At 40.2% G+C, this 17,672-nt stretch overlaps 1 protein-coding gene across 2 annotated transcripts in view; it reads left to right on the top strand.

The window, feature by feature from the left end:
• The first annotated feature begins 59 nt into the window (after nucleotides 1-59).
• Nucleotides 60-17,672, top strand: part of LOC126187681 (ubiquitin-related modifier 1) — a 57,329-nt gene continuing 39,716 nt past the window's right edge. Inside the window, exon 1 of one of the 2 annotated variants that reach the window (XM_049928915.1) lies at nucleotides 60-275. In XM_049928915.1, the coding sequence (XP_049784872.1) occupies nucleotides 232-275 (44 nt within the window). In that variant the 5' untranslated portion in view covers nucleotides 60-231. Of the gene's footprint in view, nucleotides 276-1,318; nucleotides 1,356-17,672 lie in introns of those variants that run through there. The other variant, XM_049928916.1, reaches the window with a different exon arrangement.

Here is a 17,672-nt window from a genome sequence, read left to right as displayed (position 1 = left end):
GCTTGTCTATTCTAGTAGTAGTAGTAGTTTGTTTTTACAGTAGTGCCATGAGATTTTTTTTAATTTGAAGGATTATATTGAAGAAACTTCTTTGTAACTTGTGCATTTCTTGACATTTAATATGAAACATTAATGTGTCAATAAAAATATTTTTTCAAACAAAAGTTTTGGAAAATCCTAGAGGAACAACGTACACCTGTGTTATCGTTGTGTTGTCATCATTGTGAAAATATGGCAGATACAAATTTGCCGCTTCGTCTAACTTTAGAGTTTGGGTATGTAATTTTTTCTGACTTAATTTTATTGCTATGGGTAATTTTTTCGCATTTCTCCTGCCTTTGAAGTACCGTTGTGTTCACTTATTAACATTTCCCAAAAGTCACTTTACCAAAAAAGAAAAATGTAATGCTAATGTGTCAGTCGTACTTACAATATATTTATTAATCCTGCTCTGCCCTGCCGCTGTGTACAGTCGTTATTTTATGCTTCTGTGTGTGATAAAATACCATTTTACTAGCGGTAGTGTATCTTTCTGTAGTTTCAACGTAATACAGACTTTCTGGACGAATGTCATCAACGAAACTTTTATGATTGTCAACAGAAATAGACTTGCTCTTCATGAACGGCGGAGCACGTTTCCTAATCCTTACGTTCGATAGGAGGGCATTACGTATCATCAGTGTGTAGTATGTGGTAGCGTAATCTGCGATGTCAATAGCATGTGTTGAATCTCTAGCGAATAGTAGCGTGTGACTCTTACAACTCTCGACAATCTAAGAAAATTCCGGCAAGATTATATTTTACGAGCATTATTTATTTATTATTTTCGTAATTAATTTTTCTCTTTGCACGTACCTCTGAGATTATAGAAAAACGACTGCCTGCTGCTAACGTTTTACTATACATTCACTCCTGTATCAGTGTTAACAGTGGGCTTCTTGAGATTTCGGTATTTCTATGGTAAAGAATGTGCTCTTTAATTTTTTCACGGAGGCGTATAACAGAGGGGGAAAACTATTTTTCAGAGGAATGTAAAATGTTGCATTTGAATACTGTATGTGAATTAAAGGATGGTTATTACCCTAATAAAATTTTTGGGCTTCCCCATAATGGTTGCTGAATGCTTCAGATATAAATTTCGTTCAAAAAAACTTATCATTTCATGTGGTTATATCTTAGTAGATAGGTTTGTATTCACCCAGATGCTAAATTTATCACTTACAGTAAGTACTCTGATCTGTTTAAATACGTGTTTTGACATAGTACATTAAATTTGCTTACTGGATCTAAACGCTTCACTAGACCACATGGTCTTCTATCAGCTATGCAATGTGCAAATCATTGTTCGTTCCATGGTAGAAGTTAATTGCTACTAAATAGTATTGCTTGTGTCCTCGTATACCTACCATGCTCAGTTGAATCATATCTTCACTACAGAAGCTACATTTGATAGTCTTTAGGGTGTTCCAAAATCACTGACAGAAAACATATTCCTGGAGTGTGGTATGAAACTACTAAGTGTGTCCATTGTGATTCTTGAGGCTAACTCAGATTGGTAAATACATTCCCCAAGTCCTACTTGAGATTAACAAACCATTTGATCATGGTAAAAAGTTGTCCTGTCTACTACACATCCATAATTTGTCTGTTAACCATTGTAGTCACGAGAAAAGTAGTGTTAGTAGTATATTTAAAGTAATTATAGTAGATGAACTCCTCTCCATAAAGACTGACACTGTGCAAAATTTGTCCTGTTGTAGTTTATACAGATTAATGTAGCTAAATGACGGGTAACAACTATTTAAGGGACAAAATAAACTTATGCTTTATTCGCACAACACACATTAATACATTTGACTACCAAATTAATATTATGTTGCCCCATCAACAAACATGGGACATCTATATTCCATAGAGTCTAATGCACTCTGCACATCATATCTTGTGCGCCACTATGCACGCTGGAAAATGTTTCTTCACATATACCCAACACTCCCCCTTGAACAAATGTTTTTCAGATACTCAACACTATACATCCCAGGTTAAACCATAATGTTTCACCAGCTTCTGAAATTTGTCCTTACTGAGAGGTTTGGTTAGGAGATAAGATAACATTTCTTCCGTGCATAGATAACTGAGGATTATATTCCCCTGTTCCACACGATGTCTTATAAAGTGATGCCTTATGTCAATATGTTTGGATCTTACACTGGTGACATTATTTTTTGCAAGTTTAATAGCTCCCATATTGTCACAAAATATCACAGTTGGCTTTAATGTTGGAGGAGATTCTGTTTCACTCATCAGTGTACGGATCCAAAGAGCTTCTTGGATAGCGGAGGACAAGGCCATATATTCAGCTTCTACAGTTCTCAAAGCAACAGTTCTTTGTCTCTTACAAGACCATGATATCAATCTTCCCATTAGTCTAAAACAACTTGCAGTGATGGAGTATCTTCTTTCCAACTCATTTCCCCAGTCTGCATCACTGTATCCTTCTAAATTTGCATTTCCAGTTTCAGAATATTTTAACTTATAATCAGCAGTTCCATTTAAATATCTGAATATTCTCTTGACTGCCATCCAGTGCTTTTCTTTCAGATCACTGCAAAACTTGCTTTCTGCATTTGTGGCAAATGCAATGTCTGGTCTGGAAGACTGTGCTAAGTACAGTAGACTTCCTACAGCTTCCAAATAGGGTACACTTTCCTTACATTTCTTGTCATCATCAGTTATTAGCAGTTTTGCATTGTTTTTCATAGGAGTAGGAACAGGTTTACAATTTTTCATAATGAACTTTTCTAAGATCCTCCTTGTTTACAGAGATTGATCAATCCATAATTCTCCTCTGTTGGCACTTCTTAGGATCTTCATGCCTAAGTATTGATTAATTTCCCTTAAATCATGCATATTAAATTCTGACCGTAACTGTTCTTTAAAAACTCCATCTGGCTTTCACTATTGGTTAAAATAAAAGAATCATCTACCCATATGGCCATGATTGCAATTTCTTCATTACTTCTTTTTTGATATATAATGGGATCTCCCTTTGACTGTAACATACCTAGTTTTATCAAACTTTTATGCAAACATTTATTCCAGCAATGGCCACTTTGCTTTAAACCATATATGCCTTTCTTCAAACGCCAAATTCTCCTTTTCCCTTGATAAGGTCGCTTAATTTCATCAGGTGGAATCACATATGTTTCCTCTTCCAGTCTTCCATTCAGGTAGGCTGTTTTCACATCCATTTGATGAATTAATAAGTCTTCCTTTACTGCCAGAGCTAAAAGGTATCTTAATGATGAATACTTCATCACTGGCGAGAAAGTTTCATTGTAATCTATTCCTTCTTTCTGGGAATATCCTATAACTACCAATCTGGTTTTGAATTTTGGTATTGCACTTTCAGGATTTTTAATACTTAACACCCATCTTGTTCTCAGTGGCTTTTTATTTTCAAGCATGGCAACCCATTCATATGTATCATTATCCACAAAAGATTGCAGCTCCTTTTCAACAGCCTTTTTTTCAATCTTGAGCATTTGAACTTGCTGAAACTTCATCAGCTGTGATTGGTTCATTGTTGATTGTTTGGGCAGCATATATTTCATAATCTGGATATTCTTTTGGTTTTACTATACGTGAAGACCGCCTTAAACTGACTTCCTCTGTTGAATCTTCTTCCTCAATTTGATTCTCGGGTAGCACATCAGCTTCCTCTTTATTCTCGTCTTCTTCTGTTTCAGTTTCCATCTCTGTTTCAGTACTATCACACATTATGCTTGATTGCATTACTGTGTCATTTTGACTACTTTTCTTTATTTTAGGTCTATAATCCTCCAAAAATACTACATCTCTACTACGTATTGTCTTCTTATTCACAGGATTATAAAATCTGTAGTCTTTTGAATCCTCACAGTAGCCAACAAAAATATATTTTTGAGATTTTGCATCCAACTTTCCTCTTAATGGTTTTGGAATCTGAACCAGGGCTTCACATCCAAAGACTTTTAAGTGCTTTAGATCCAGTTTCTTCCCAGTCCATACTTCATAAGGTGTCTTGTGTCTCACAGCTTTGGTAGGTGATCTGTTAATTAATTACACTGATGTTGACACAGCCTCTGCCCAAAAACACTTAGGTAGCTCAGCATCGCTTAACATACTTCTTGCCTTTTCTACAATGGTTCTGTTGGCTCGTTCTGCAACTCCATTCTGAGAAGGACTGTAGCGAATGGTAGTCTGATGCCTAATACCCATTCCATTCAACTGTTCCTTTAACTGTATGTTTACATATTCTGATCCATTGTCTTATCTAATAATTTTAATTTTCTTCCCAGTCTGTCTTGTTTGGGCAGCATATATTTCATTATTTTGCAATAAACAACACATACATCATTCACTTGATCCTTGCTACTTATAAAATAAACATGCACGTATGTAGAAAAATCATCTATGAATGTCAGGAAATAGAAGCTACCTCCTAAGGATTCATTCTCCATAGGTCCACAAAGATCTGAATGTATGAGTTGCAAGACTTCGGTAGATCTGCTCCGACTAGATTTAAATGGCAATCTAGCCTGCTTCCCTTGCAAACTCACATTGAACATTATTCATTCCATAATTTTCCATTCCAGTTGCCATATTGTTAAGAAAAGTCATACTTTTCCTATTCAAATGTCCAAGTCTCCTTTGCCACAAGAAACCTTTTGCAGCATAAACAGAATGATTTTCTGTTTCAGCATTATTTTGAACTGTGTTCACATAGTAAATACCTGTTACATTACTTGCAGTAGCTACAATATCACCACAAGAGTCTATCACTTTGGCTCCCTCTATATCAAAGATAACTTTGTTACCCTACTTTACTGTTTCGCTTACTGACAACAAATTAATATATTCTTTATTACTATATATATATATATATATATATATATATATATATAAACAAAGATGATGTTACTTACCAAATGAAAGTGCTGGCAGGTCGACAGACACACCAACGAACACAAACATACACACAAAATTCAAGCTTTCGCAACAAACTGTTACCTCATCAGGAAAGAGGGAAGGAGAGGGAAAGACGAAAGGATGTGGGTTTTAAGGGAGAGGGTAAGGAGTCATTCCAGTCCCGGGAGCGGAATGACTTACCTTAGGGGGAAAAAAGGACGGGTATACACTCGCGCGCGCACACACACACATATCCATCCACACATATACAGACACAAGCAGACATATTTAAAGACAAAGAGTTGTCTTCATCCTTCCGGCGGACAAGGGTTCCACGACTGTGGTACTTGATCGTCGGGAGTATGTGGCTGAGGGACTACGTCAGCTTTCAGACAACACCACATACAAAGTTTGCCAAGGTAATCCCATTCCTGATGTCCAGGCGGAGCTTCAAGGAATCCTCAGAACCTTAGACCCCCTACAAAACCTCACCTGACTCCATCAACCTCCTGACCCCACCGACACCCCGCACCCCTACCTTCTACCTTCTTCCTAAAATTCACAAACCCAATCATCCCGGCTGCCCCATTGTAGCTGGTTACCAAGCCCCCACAGAACGTATCTCTGCCTACATAGATCAACACCTTCAACCCATTACATGCAGTCTCCCATCCTTCACCAAAGACACCAACCACTTTCTCGAATGCCTGGAATCCTTACCCAATCTGTTACCCCCGGAAACCATCCTTGTAACCATTGATGCCACTTCCTTATACACAAATATCCCGCACGTCCAGGGCCTCGCTGCGATGGAGCACTTTCTTTCACGCCGATCACCTGCCACCCTACCTAAAACCTCTTTCCTCATTACCTTAGCCAGCTTCATCCTGATCCACAACTTCTTCACTTTTGAAGGCCAGACATACCAACAATTAAAGGGAACAGCCATGGGTACCAGGATGGCCCCCTCGTACGCCAACCTATTCATGGGTCGCTTAGAGGAAGCCTTCTTGGTTACCCAGGCCTGCCAACCCAAAGTTTGGTACAGATTTATTGATGACATCTTCATGATCTGGACTCGCAGTGAAGAAGAACTCCAAAATTTCCTCTCCAACCTCAACTGCTTTGGTTCCATCAGATTCACCTGGTCCTACTCCAAATCCCATGCCACTTTCCTTGATGTTGACCTCCACCTGTCCAATGGCCAGCTTCACACGTCCGTCCACATCAAACCCACCAACAAGCAACAGTACCTCCATTATGACAGCTGTCACCCATTCCACATCAAACGGTCCCTTCCCTACAGCCTAGGTCTTCGTGACAAACGAATCTGCTCCAGTCCGGAATCCCTGAACCTTTACACCAACAACCTGAAAACAGCTTTCGCATCCCGCAACTACCCTCCCGACCTGGTACCGAAGCAAATAACCAGAGCCACTTCCTCATCCCTTCAAACCCAGAACCTCCCACAGAAGAACCCCAAAAGTGCCCCACTTGTGATAGGATACTTTCTGGGACTGGATCAGACTCTGAATGTGGCTCTCCAGCAGGGATAAGACTTCCTCAAATCCTGCCCTGAAATGTGATCCATCCTTCATGAAATCCTGCCCACTCCACCAAGAGTGTCTCTCCGCCGTCCCCCCTAACCTTTGTAACCTCTTAGTTCATCCCTATGAAATCCCCAAACCACCTTCCCTACCCTCTGGCTCCTACCCTTGTAACTGCCCCCGGTGTAAAACCTGTCCCATGCATCCTCCCACCACCACCTACTCCAGTCCTGTAACCCGGAAGGTGTACACGATCAAAGGCAGAGCCACGTGTGAAAGCACCCACGTGATTTACCAACTGACCTGCCTACACTGTGAAGCTTTCTATGTGGGAATGACCAGCAACAAACTGTCCATTCGCATGAATGGACACAGGCAGACAGTGTTTGTTGGTAATGAGGATCACCCTGTAGCTAAACATGCCTTGGTGCACGGCCAGCACATTTTGGCACAGTGTTACACTGTCCGGGTTATCTGGATACTTCCCACTAACACCAACCTGTCAGAACTCCGGAGATGGGAAGTTGCCCTTCAGTATATCCTCTCTTCTCATTATCCGCCATGCCTCAACCTCCGCTAATTTCAAGTTGCCGCCACTCATACCTCACCTGTCATTCAACATCATCTTTGCCTCTGCACTTCCGCCTCGACTGACATCTCTGCCCAAGGTAGAGGTAATTTTATGAATGGTGATATGTTGAAACTCACTAGCATGTCATCTCTTTGTAGGTTTGTGTCCTTAACTACTTTCACCACATTGGCTGAGTTCTTAATATGTCCCATAAGGGATTTTAGAAGTTTGCAAAAACAGACATAATGTCTTATGGGATAACAGCAATCAGTGATTTTATAAAGTTACTTAAAATCCGTCTTGATTGCAATTTTTTTTTTAATTCATATGACCGGGTTCGGTTCATTCAGAACCATCTTCAGATCTGTAAAATTAATGATACTAATTTACTATTTCATGGAAGCAAATCTTTTTCATCCTATCTAATTAACATCAAATGTACCAGAACGTACCTGATATTTCAGTTACAGGAGTAATCCGTCCAAATCCAGCAACTTTCACATGCTACGTCACATAAAATTGGTTGGCAGAGTGCACGTCATTTATATTAATTGTAACACTATTACCAACAGGTGGCGTCTGGTACAGTTTATGCAAATAGAATGTAACAAATGTACCAGACGCCACCTGTCGGTAATAGTGTTATAATTAATATAAATGACGTGCACCCTGCCAACCAATTTTATGTGATGTAGCATGTGAAATTTGCTGGATTTGGACGGGTTACTCCTGTAACTGAAATATCAGGTACATTCTGGTACATTTGATGTTGAATAGATAGGATGAAAAAGATTTGCTTCCATGAAATAGTAAATTAGTATCATTATTTTTACAGATCTGAAGATGGTTCTGAATGAACCAAAACCGGTCATATGAATTTTAAAAAAAATTTGCAATCAAGACGGATTTTAAGTAACTTGATTTTAGAAGTGTTGCAAGATATTTAGCTAGTCCATAATTGTGTGAATTAATGGTGTTGAGTATTGGCTTCGTGGGCACCCCTTCCTTGTGAACTAGCCAAATATCTTGCAACACTTCTAAAATCCCATATGGGACATGTTAAGAACTCGGCTGATGTGGTGAAAGTAGTTAAGGACACATGGCTACAAAGAGATGACCTTGTGGATTTTGGGCAGTCCATACAGGTGTGACATCACTGGCACCCTGGGAAATGACCACTTCTTCACGTCCTCTGGTAGACCTGAGCTCTTCAGTAGAGTCACTGGTCGCCATAGTGGTTGGATCCTTCTTGAGCTTTCTATAGGTTGGACCCTGTAGCAGTGAGCCAATTTTATGATAATAGTTGTCGCTGTACATCACCAGCATTGCATTCCCTCCATCTGATGGAAAGGCCATAGTGTCAACATCAAAAAAATGACTCTGAGCACTATGGGACTTAACTTCTGAGGTCTTCAGTCCCCTAGAACTTAGAACTACCTAAACCTAACTAACCTAAGGACATCACACACACCCAAGCCCGAGGCAGGATTCGAACCTGCAACCGTAGCGGTCGCGTGGTTCCAGACTGTAGTGCCTAGAACCGCTCGGCCACCCCGGCTGGCGTGTCATCATCATCTCTCAGTGATTGGATAATCTCTCGTTGCATTGCAATCATGTACGCTTTCAGAAACACAGACTTGTTGATGACCATGCGTGTTTCCCACCTGATCTCCATTTCTTCCTTTGCTTCCTCAATGTCATTAATAATTTTCCATTTCAGTATAGTCCTTGCGATGGGTATGATGCTCATACTTTCATGAGGTCTGAAGTTGTAGCTGAATCCAGTACTTTCTTTATCATATTCGCAATAGCCCTGGTGTTACTTGCCTCCTTGTTGGCCTTTGGAGCTCCTGACAGTGGCAAATTTGCTGAGCTGTTTTGTGGTATCATGTCATTTCTGTACCTCATTATCAGTGGAAGAGTTGCACTCCACCCATTTCCATGTGTATCCTGGTAGTGCCTGTGCCATATGCAGGTGGCATGGGAGCAAAGTTTGCGCATTCTTGTCCAGCTCTTTCTGCGTAAAGTGAATGCACTCCCTCACTATGGCCATGCCTGCCCAACTGGATTTTACATACAAGTAAGCACGTCTCGTACACACGAATGCCATCTTTGGCAGCTTGGACTGATTCTCACTGCCGGAGACAGCAGTAATATGGGTGTGAGGTGGACTTGCTTGTGTAATGAATGTGTGCATGTGCGTGCACACACATTTCCGTTTCTGAAGAAGGCTTTGGCCGAAAGTTAATTGTGTAACAGTCTTTTTGCTGTGCCTCTCTGCAATTCAGCATGTCGTACATGACATCTTTACAGTGACTAGCAGTCTATCTTTTCCCTTATATTGTTGATTTTTAACCTGGAGTTTCCATTGTTTAACTTTTGAATTTTATTTTCATGTTAATACTTCATTTTCACTTGTACAAATGTTGTACAAATATATATGTTGCTTAATATTTGATCTAAATTTGAACAATTATTTCAGTAAGTCCATATGTAACAACTGTATTGATTTGGAAATGTGTGTCATGTTTGGCCATATTTGGCATGGAAATTATTTGCACACTTTTAATACTACCTCTACAACACTTTGATTAAAATAACATTGTGGTTGACATTTTAGGAAGTTGGGTAGTAGGGGCTGGGCATCAGTCAATCACAGCTGTAGCTGGGGCTCTATGTGCTTGCTTCATAGCCTATTCTGCAAGCAGAAGTAGAAGTGCATTGTTAGACGATATGGGATATATGGGGTGGGATTCAGCATCCGACTGGTACTAACATTATGTTTGTACTTTCAAAACACGAAAGCAATATTTAAAACTTTAAAAACCATGTTCAGATAGGAAACACCATTAAATTGCAGTGATGTATCAAGATGTACCAAAAACAACCACCCAGATGAAATTATGTAGTCTGTTGGAAATAGGAATACTAAATTGTATTTGTATAGAATGTGATCATTATACAGATGCTGACACCGAGTAAGTATTTCAAGTAAGTATTTAAGGAGAACAAACAGCCAAGGTCATGAGTCTGCTATTCACCTCCTCCCCCCCCCCCCTTTCACCCTCCCACCCAGTACAGAAGCAGTGTACCCAATCTCTCTGCATGTAGAGTACATCCTGTATGCTAGTGTGAGAAAGTGTATGCGTAGCATGAACCTGAGGTGAAACTTGGGAACCAGCCCAGTATATTCACCTTGTGGGATGTGGGAAACTGCCTAAAAACCATGACCAAGGCTGGCCAGCACACCAGCCCCTTGTTAACCTGCTGGACGGTTTTGATGTGGGGCCAGCATACCTCCCTGCCCCGGAAGTGGTTGCATTAACATGTGGCTACCTGGCCAGGTATTACACAGAAGTGGAGATATTATATTAAAGTTGATTTCGGAAAGATGCATCACATTTGGCACAGAAATACTAAGGGGAGAGTTGCTGGTAAGGTGTGCTATCAGAAAGATGTGCATGTAATTCCCATTTATGTCAAAGTGTTGTGCAGTGTTAGCACCAGTCTTTAAACCTTAATGTGTATGATTCATAAATGGAACCAGAAACAGCAATAAATCTGAAAAAAATTAGGTGAAAAATTTAACATTTGGAGAAGAGTTAAAGAAGGAGATCTGATCTCAACCAAGTTATTTACAGTTTGAAGAAACTTTAGAACATGCCTGTAGAAGACAAGATTAGGAGAACCCAGGAATCACAACTACAGGAAAGAAATCATACCACCTGACATTTGCAGATGAAGTAGTGCTCTTCGCAGGTAGTCCAAATGATCTATAGGGATAAGTCCTATAATTCAGCAACAGCCAGCAATTGGAAATTGGTACTCAGGCTACTAACAAAAAGAGAAAGTATTGGAGCTTTATATATTTCAAGAAGGCTAACTTAGTAGTATGTCTAAAAAAGGTGGTTTTCAATTTGTGTATCGATCTTACCATCACACATGGCTCTCAGACCTGGTATTTGTCATACAGGCTTTAAATAAGAAAACAAAATTAGAATGCATTGAAGTGCAGCACGTAACTATATGGAGAAGATTGTTGTTGTTGTGGTCTTCAGTATGAATACTGGTTCAATGCAGCTCCCCATGCTACTTTATCCTGTGTAAGCTTCCTCATCTCAGAATAACTATTGCAACTTGCATCTTTCTGAACTGCTTACTGTATTCATCTTTTGGTCTCCATCCTACATTTTTAGCCCCTACACTCTGATACTAAATTTGTGAACCCTTGATGTTTCAAGATGTGTCCTATCAACCGATCCCTCCTGCTTGTCAGGTTGTGCCACAAATTTCTTTTCTTCCCAATTCTGTTCAGTACCTCCTCATTAACTATGTGATCTATACACTTAACCTTCAGTAATCTTCTATAGTACCACATTTCAAAAGCTTCAAGTTCAATGTTAACAAATTTCTCTTCTTCAGAAATGCTTTTCTTGCCATTGCCAGTCAGCATTTTATATCCTCTCTGCTTAGACCATCATCTGCTATTTTACTGCCCAAATAGCAAAACTCATCTACCACTTTAAATGTCTCAGCATCACCTGATGTAATTCAGTTACATTCCATTACATGTGTTTTGCTTTTGTAGCTGTTCATCATATATCCTTTTTTCAAGGCACTGTCCATTCCTTTCAACTGCTCTTCCAGGTCCTTTGCTGTCTCTGACAGAATCACATCATTCCATCCTTATCCCAGTACAAAGTGAGGGAGTGAATCATCTTACTAAAAGCATCTTTTAATTCATCAGTGATATTGACTTTGATGCATAGTTGGCAAGCTTCTGCTAGTTGTCAGTGTATTCACAGCCTCAAAGTTATGAAAGAGTTTTATTGAGTCGGTTATAATCTGCAGCAAAAATGCTGTGTTATTCTATTATACATTACAAATTAAATACCTGTTTCATCTGTGGATACTCTCCAGGGCTCGTGATTCTTTCTTGAATTTGTACGTGTACACTCGGAGCCCCAAGCTATTGCAGCCTCGCTACCTGGTTTGAAGTAGGATGGACGGGGACACATTCATCGCCACAAAGCCATTGTTTTTGTGGAGGACAAGTTTGACGAAATGGAGTCTCTGTAAGCTGAGGTTGGGCTCCTGGTTGATCATAGCTTTTTCTACATGCGTTTTATCATCTAGTCCCAGTGTCTATTAACCCTCACCAGTCTCTTAATATGGTCCAGCGAGTGATTTTTCATAGGGACCTCATCCTTTGAACTGATGAGGAATTCCGGGCTAATCTGCAGCTATGAGGCATTTATTTTATTCGATGTGTGCAGCAATGTTGTAAAGACAACCACACTAATACCGGCACTTTTATTCTGGCTTTTGAGGGAGATACCATTCCACAGAAGCTCCAGGTTATATGTTACCAATGTGACATGAAGCCATACTTACTGCCACCCATGAGGTGCTTTTCTTTTGGGAACATATCTTCCTGCTGTACAGCGGACACACTGTGTGGTGACTGGACATCCACTCCATGAGGGAAGCCCCATTGTTTCACTATGTATGTATAAATAGTCATGACTGACACTCTCCATGTTTGCCTGATTGTCCATCTTACAACAAAGAAAAGGAGATCCAAGAGTATAAGTCCGTAGATTGTCTTATACTGAGGCTCACAAAACTATAACTGACTTCACCCAGTGTTGATGTCTTCTACTTTTGGCTCTGTTACATCCTTTCCTCCTCCTTCCTCTTCCTTACTCTGGTCTCATGCCCCCTCCTCTCTCCCACCCCTGCTGTTCCCCCTTCCCTCCAGCAGCTCTTGTCCCTCTCCTCAAGGAACCGCTTCTCCTCCTCCTCCTCCTCCTCCTCCTCCTCCTTCTCCTTCTCCTACTCGGCCAGAGAAGAAATTGTCTTCCCTGGCTCCAGATAGGGATGGAGCCCCCATCTCCAAATACCTCTGCCTGGTGTTCTCAATGTAGGAAGCATGCAACCTCGGGTCAGATGAGGGCCCCAAAGCTGCTCACACACTGTCCAGTCTGGACATCACTGCCACATATTCCCTTACTGATAACACCTCTTCCCTCCCTCCAAGGGAGAAGAAGAAGCAGGAGTACAAATCCAAGGTCGAGACTTTGCTGACATCTTGGGTGGCTTTGCCCCTTCCTTCTCACTCTGAATCAGACCTAGTTTTTATGGATGTCACCCCATCCTCATCGGTGATGACCACTGACCCGATAACATAACCTCCCCTCGGCTTCTTTATTAACCTGGACTCTTGCGACACTATAATCGAGTGGAATTGCAATAGATGTTGTCATCATCTACCACAAATACAGCTTGTTTCTCTTATTCTGTGTTCTGCCTTTTTCTTTAAGAAACACATTTTCATGGTTATTGAGCATTCTGTCAGAACTGTGCTGGCCCCGAGATAGCATCTGAAGGGGTCTGCATTTTGGTTCACAGTGATGTCATTAGTGACTGGATCTCCCTTTGTACCAACCTGAAAGCAATAGTGATACGAGTGCATACGACCCCAGAAATCACCATTTGCAATTCCTACCTGCCTTCAGATAGGCCACTTCCTTATATTGAACTACCTACCTTAATACAGCAACTCCGACCCTTGTATCTCCTCCTCAGGGACTTCAGTGCATAACACCCCTTGTGGCGGTCACTCAACAATTTATACACCTTTCACAGGCTAACCTTGTCACTTTTAAGTGTCACTGTGCTAAGGCTCACTACGTTATTAAGCAGAGTAAAACGGAATGCTGGGAGCACTGTGTTTCCTCCCTGGGGATGTATGGCTCTTCATCCCAGGTTTGGTCCAAGCTCCGCAGCCTTCTGGACCATCAATGACAATCAACTGTCCAGGGTCTTATCCTGCAGGGTTCTCTGTATACTGATCCATCAGTCCTTGCAGAATACCTCACGACACACTTCGCGACAGCATAGGCGTCCTCTTCCTATTCTGCTACCTTTCTCTGGCAGAAATGATGAGTTGAAGAATCCTCTCTCTGTTTCAACACCCACCAAGCTGAAGGCTACAATGAACCATTCCATGAATGGTAATTCTTGCACCCTCTTACCTCTTCACTTGACTCAGCCCCAGGCCCAGATTCCATCCACAACCCAATGGTGTAACACTTGGATGTTACCCAAAGGCAACATCTATTCAGAATCTTCATCTGCATTTGGCTCACGGGTGTCACCATTGCAAGGTGAGATGGCTTAGTTAGCCCGTATTTAAGCCCAGCAAGAACCCAGTGTCTCTCGACACCTGTCGACTGATTAGCCTGTAAACTGCTCAAGAGGATGGTTAGCTTGCGATTATGTTGGGTACTCGAATCTCAGGGCCTTTTGTCCATGTATCAGTGTGGTGATCAGGTGATAATAGGTGTAAATATGTATAAGCTATCTTTAACCAATCAAAAGATAATTCTCTCTGAACTGGGGTAGGAAAAAAATGTGGTACACTATTTGCTGCGAATAATTTTTATATTTCTCAGGTGAAGAGCCAGAAGAAAATTTATTAAGTTTCCATTCCAATTGTTCCCAATTAAAAATATGATGGCCTATAGGATTCTTTTCTCATTTGAAGAAGCATCATCAGTTATGAGTAATGACTACATTTCTCATGTTTACAGATTCCATTTTTTTTCTTTTGCCAAAATATGGTATAATTAGCACAAACTCACCTTGCAGTAGTTATTGCAGTAGTTATTGCAGTAGGATCTTGAAACAGCATCTTATTAAACAAGCAGTAGGTAGCCAGAGAGGTCAATACGTTACATAAAACTTTGTGCTTGTTTGCAGTAACACAAAAGTAGAAATGTCATGTTTATTTTCATACTAGCACATACTCTTTTCACTACCTATCAATGATTTTATAAAAAATACTGTATTGGATTGTAAAAATTAAATAAAAGCTACAGCTATGGCCATATTGATGTAGAAGTTCCGTGTGTCAAGCGCACGGCAAAATACTCTCCACTTTTCCTGCTATGATTTGCCAAAACCTTGCTTCAGTATTTCAAATGGGTTAGGAGGTATGGGGCATATCATGAATATTTCATTCTCATGCACATTTGATCGGAAGTGAATGTTCATTTTCTCGAGTTTGGAGACCTCCTCCCAACTGTAAAGAAAAATTCACTATCATAGCTAAATTTCATAGAAAGAAACATACATCTGCATCCACATCTTCATTTACATTTAACTCTACAGTGTGTGGTGTGTGTAGTATGCTGTACCACTACTAGTCATTTCCTTTCCTCTTCCATTTGCAAATAGAGTGAGGGAAAAGTGACTGTCCATATGTCTCTGTATGAGCAATAATTTATTGTATCTTACCTTTGTGGTCCTTACGCGCATTGTATGTTGGCGGTCATAGAATCATTCAACAGTCAGCTTCAAATGCTGGTTCTCCAAATTTTCTCAATAGCTTTTCTTGAAAAGAACATTGTCATCCCTCCAGGGATTCCCATTTGAGTTTCTGAAACATAACTCGTACATATTGTTCGAACCTACCAGTAACAAATTTAGCAGCCCACCTCAGAATTGCATATGTCTTCCTTCAGTCTGACCTGGTACGGATCCCAAACACTTGAGCTGCACTCAAGAGTGGATTGCACCAGCATCCTATATGTGTTCTCCTTTACAGGTGTACCAGTTTTTTCTGAAATTCTCCCAATAAACCAAAGTCGACCATTTGCCTTCTCTACCATAGTCCTCACATGCTTGTTCCATTTCATATCACTTTGCAACATTACACCCAGATACTTAAATGACTTGATTGTGTCAAGCAGGACACTAGTTGTACTGTATCCGAATGCTACAGGTTTTTCTTCCTACTCATCCTCATTAACTTAGATTTTTTCACATTTAGAGCTAGCTACCATTCATTACACCAACTAGAAATTTTGTTTAAGTCATCATGTCTCTTCGTACAGTCACTCAACTTTGACACCTTACTGTTGTAACATAATGTTTTTGAGTTGTGAAGTTTGGGATGTGTGTCGTTGCTTAAAAATCATGTTATGGATATCCTCCACCAAATAAATAATAAGTATGTTGTGTAATCCGGGGTGCTGCTTCTTAATGCTGCCATAGGTTCATCTTGATGTTGCTGCATCGCCACCCAGGTATCATGCAATGGTTAAACAAGCTTCCAGTATTTCTTGTTCGCAAAGAGTTTTATTTCGCATGTTAGATGTTTGGCGGTGAACTACATACGTAAAATTGAGTTAACACTGTCTCATAACTGACGTAAGACTGACCTCAGACTGAAATTCTGGCTGCGTACAAATTGCCTCTATTTATGGTAGTTTTTTTCTTTCTTTGGGCCTTGTCCCATGTCAGCGTGGGGTCAGCCTTGTTATTATGGATTTGGCAGTGTTAGTTGCAGAGGGTGGCCAGATACCCTTCCTACCGCCACCTCGAACCTCCTGGGACGTAAGTAGCGTACCTCAGCTGTCTGCGTTGAGTGTAAGCCATGAAAGAGTGCGAACGTGTACAGATGTATGTGAGTCATGTAACTGAGGCGGAACACGGGGACCAGCCCAGTATTCACCTAGCGGGATGTGGAAAACCGCATAAAAACCACATCCAGGCTGGCCGGCATACCGGCCCTTGTCATTAATCCGCCGAGCAGATTCGATCTGGGGTCGGCGCGTCTACCCAAGTCCAGGAAGCAGCGCATTAGCGCTCTCGCCTTCCCTGGCTGGTAAACAATTACTGTCATTGTTACATATTTAATTTTTAGATTTATACAATTAAAATTTGTACATACATCTTCCCAAATTACACAGAAATGTACATCAAATAAAAGTGAATAATTTTATACAAAGACAGGAAAGAGTCTGTTTCTATTAAGACTATAAATTACACGTTTTATCATTGCAACAATACATTTTATTAATTTGCATGTATCATTTTATATGCTGAAAGGATAATCACTCTATCATTTTCAGGATAACAGAGGGGTTAGTTTTATTGAATGAATGAAAGGCCTAGATTCAGTTAATTAAATTTTGTACGAGTAAAATTTTATATTTCTATATAGTTGTAATTACAGTTTTATTAACTAACACCAATTAGAACATGAGCACATTTAGTTCTGATTGAAAAAAATCATCATGTCATATTTCTATTAGGGATACAAACAATTTTGTACCTTGAAAATATAAAATTAGCTGTCTTTTGATGACTACAAATATCGGAACTTTAATCGTTAATTACTCCATAATTACAGTAGCAAAACTATTCCTACCATGTGCCTGAAGTTTGTATAACGTACAAATTGTGATGGTACATAAGCTTTTAATCCAGCATGTTTCCTTCATTCTGCATACTGGTGAGGCCCAAGGTAAACAATGTCAGAAGAATAGCTTAAAAAAAAAAAAACCTTTCATGTTTTCGAATCCAGATAACCAGAAAAGACAAAATCAAAGCAGCAGTTTAAATTGGTGTAAATAACTGATATGACTGTGTTCTGGAGGGTAGGGATGAGACTGGAAGAGGATACAGGATCCCAGAGAGGGTTGTGGTATTACACTGTACATGATAGCATTGTCAGCAAACAATCATAGATTGCTGTCCACCAGTTTATTTAAGTATATAGAGAAGAACAGCGGTCCTATCACACTTCCCTGGGG

The sequence above is a fragment of the Schistocerca cancellata genome, chromosome 5, assembly GCF_023864275.1.
Source record: "Schistocerca cancellata isolate TAMUIC-IGC-003103 chromosome 5, iqSchCanc2.1, whole genome shotgun sequence".
NCBI classification, from domain to species: Eukaryota; Metazoa; Arthropoda; class Insecta; order Orthoptera; family Acrididae; genus Schistocerca; species Schistocerca cancellata.
Note: the sequence above shows the minus strand (reverse complement) of the source record. Positions and strands in the feature narration are given on the sequence as shown.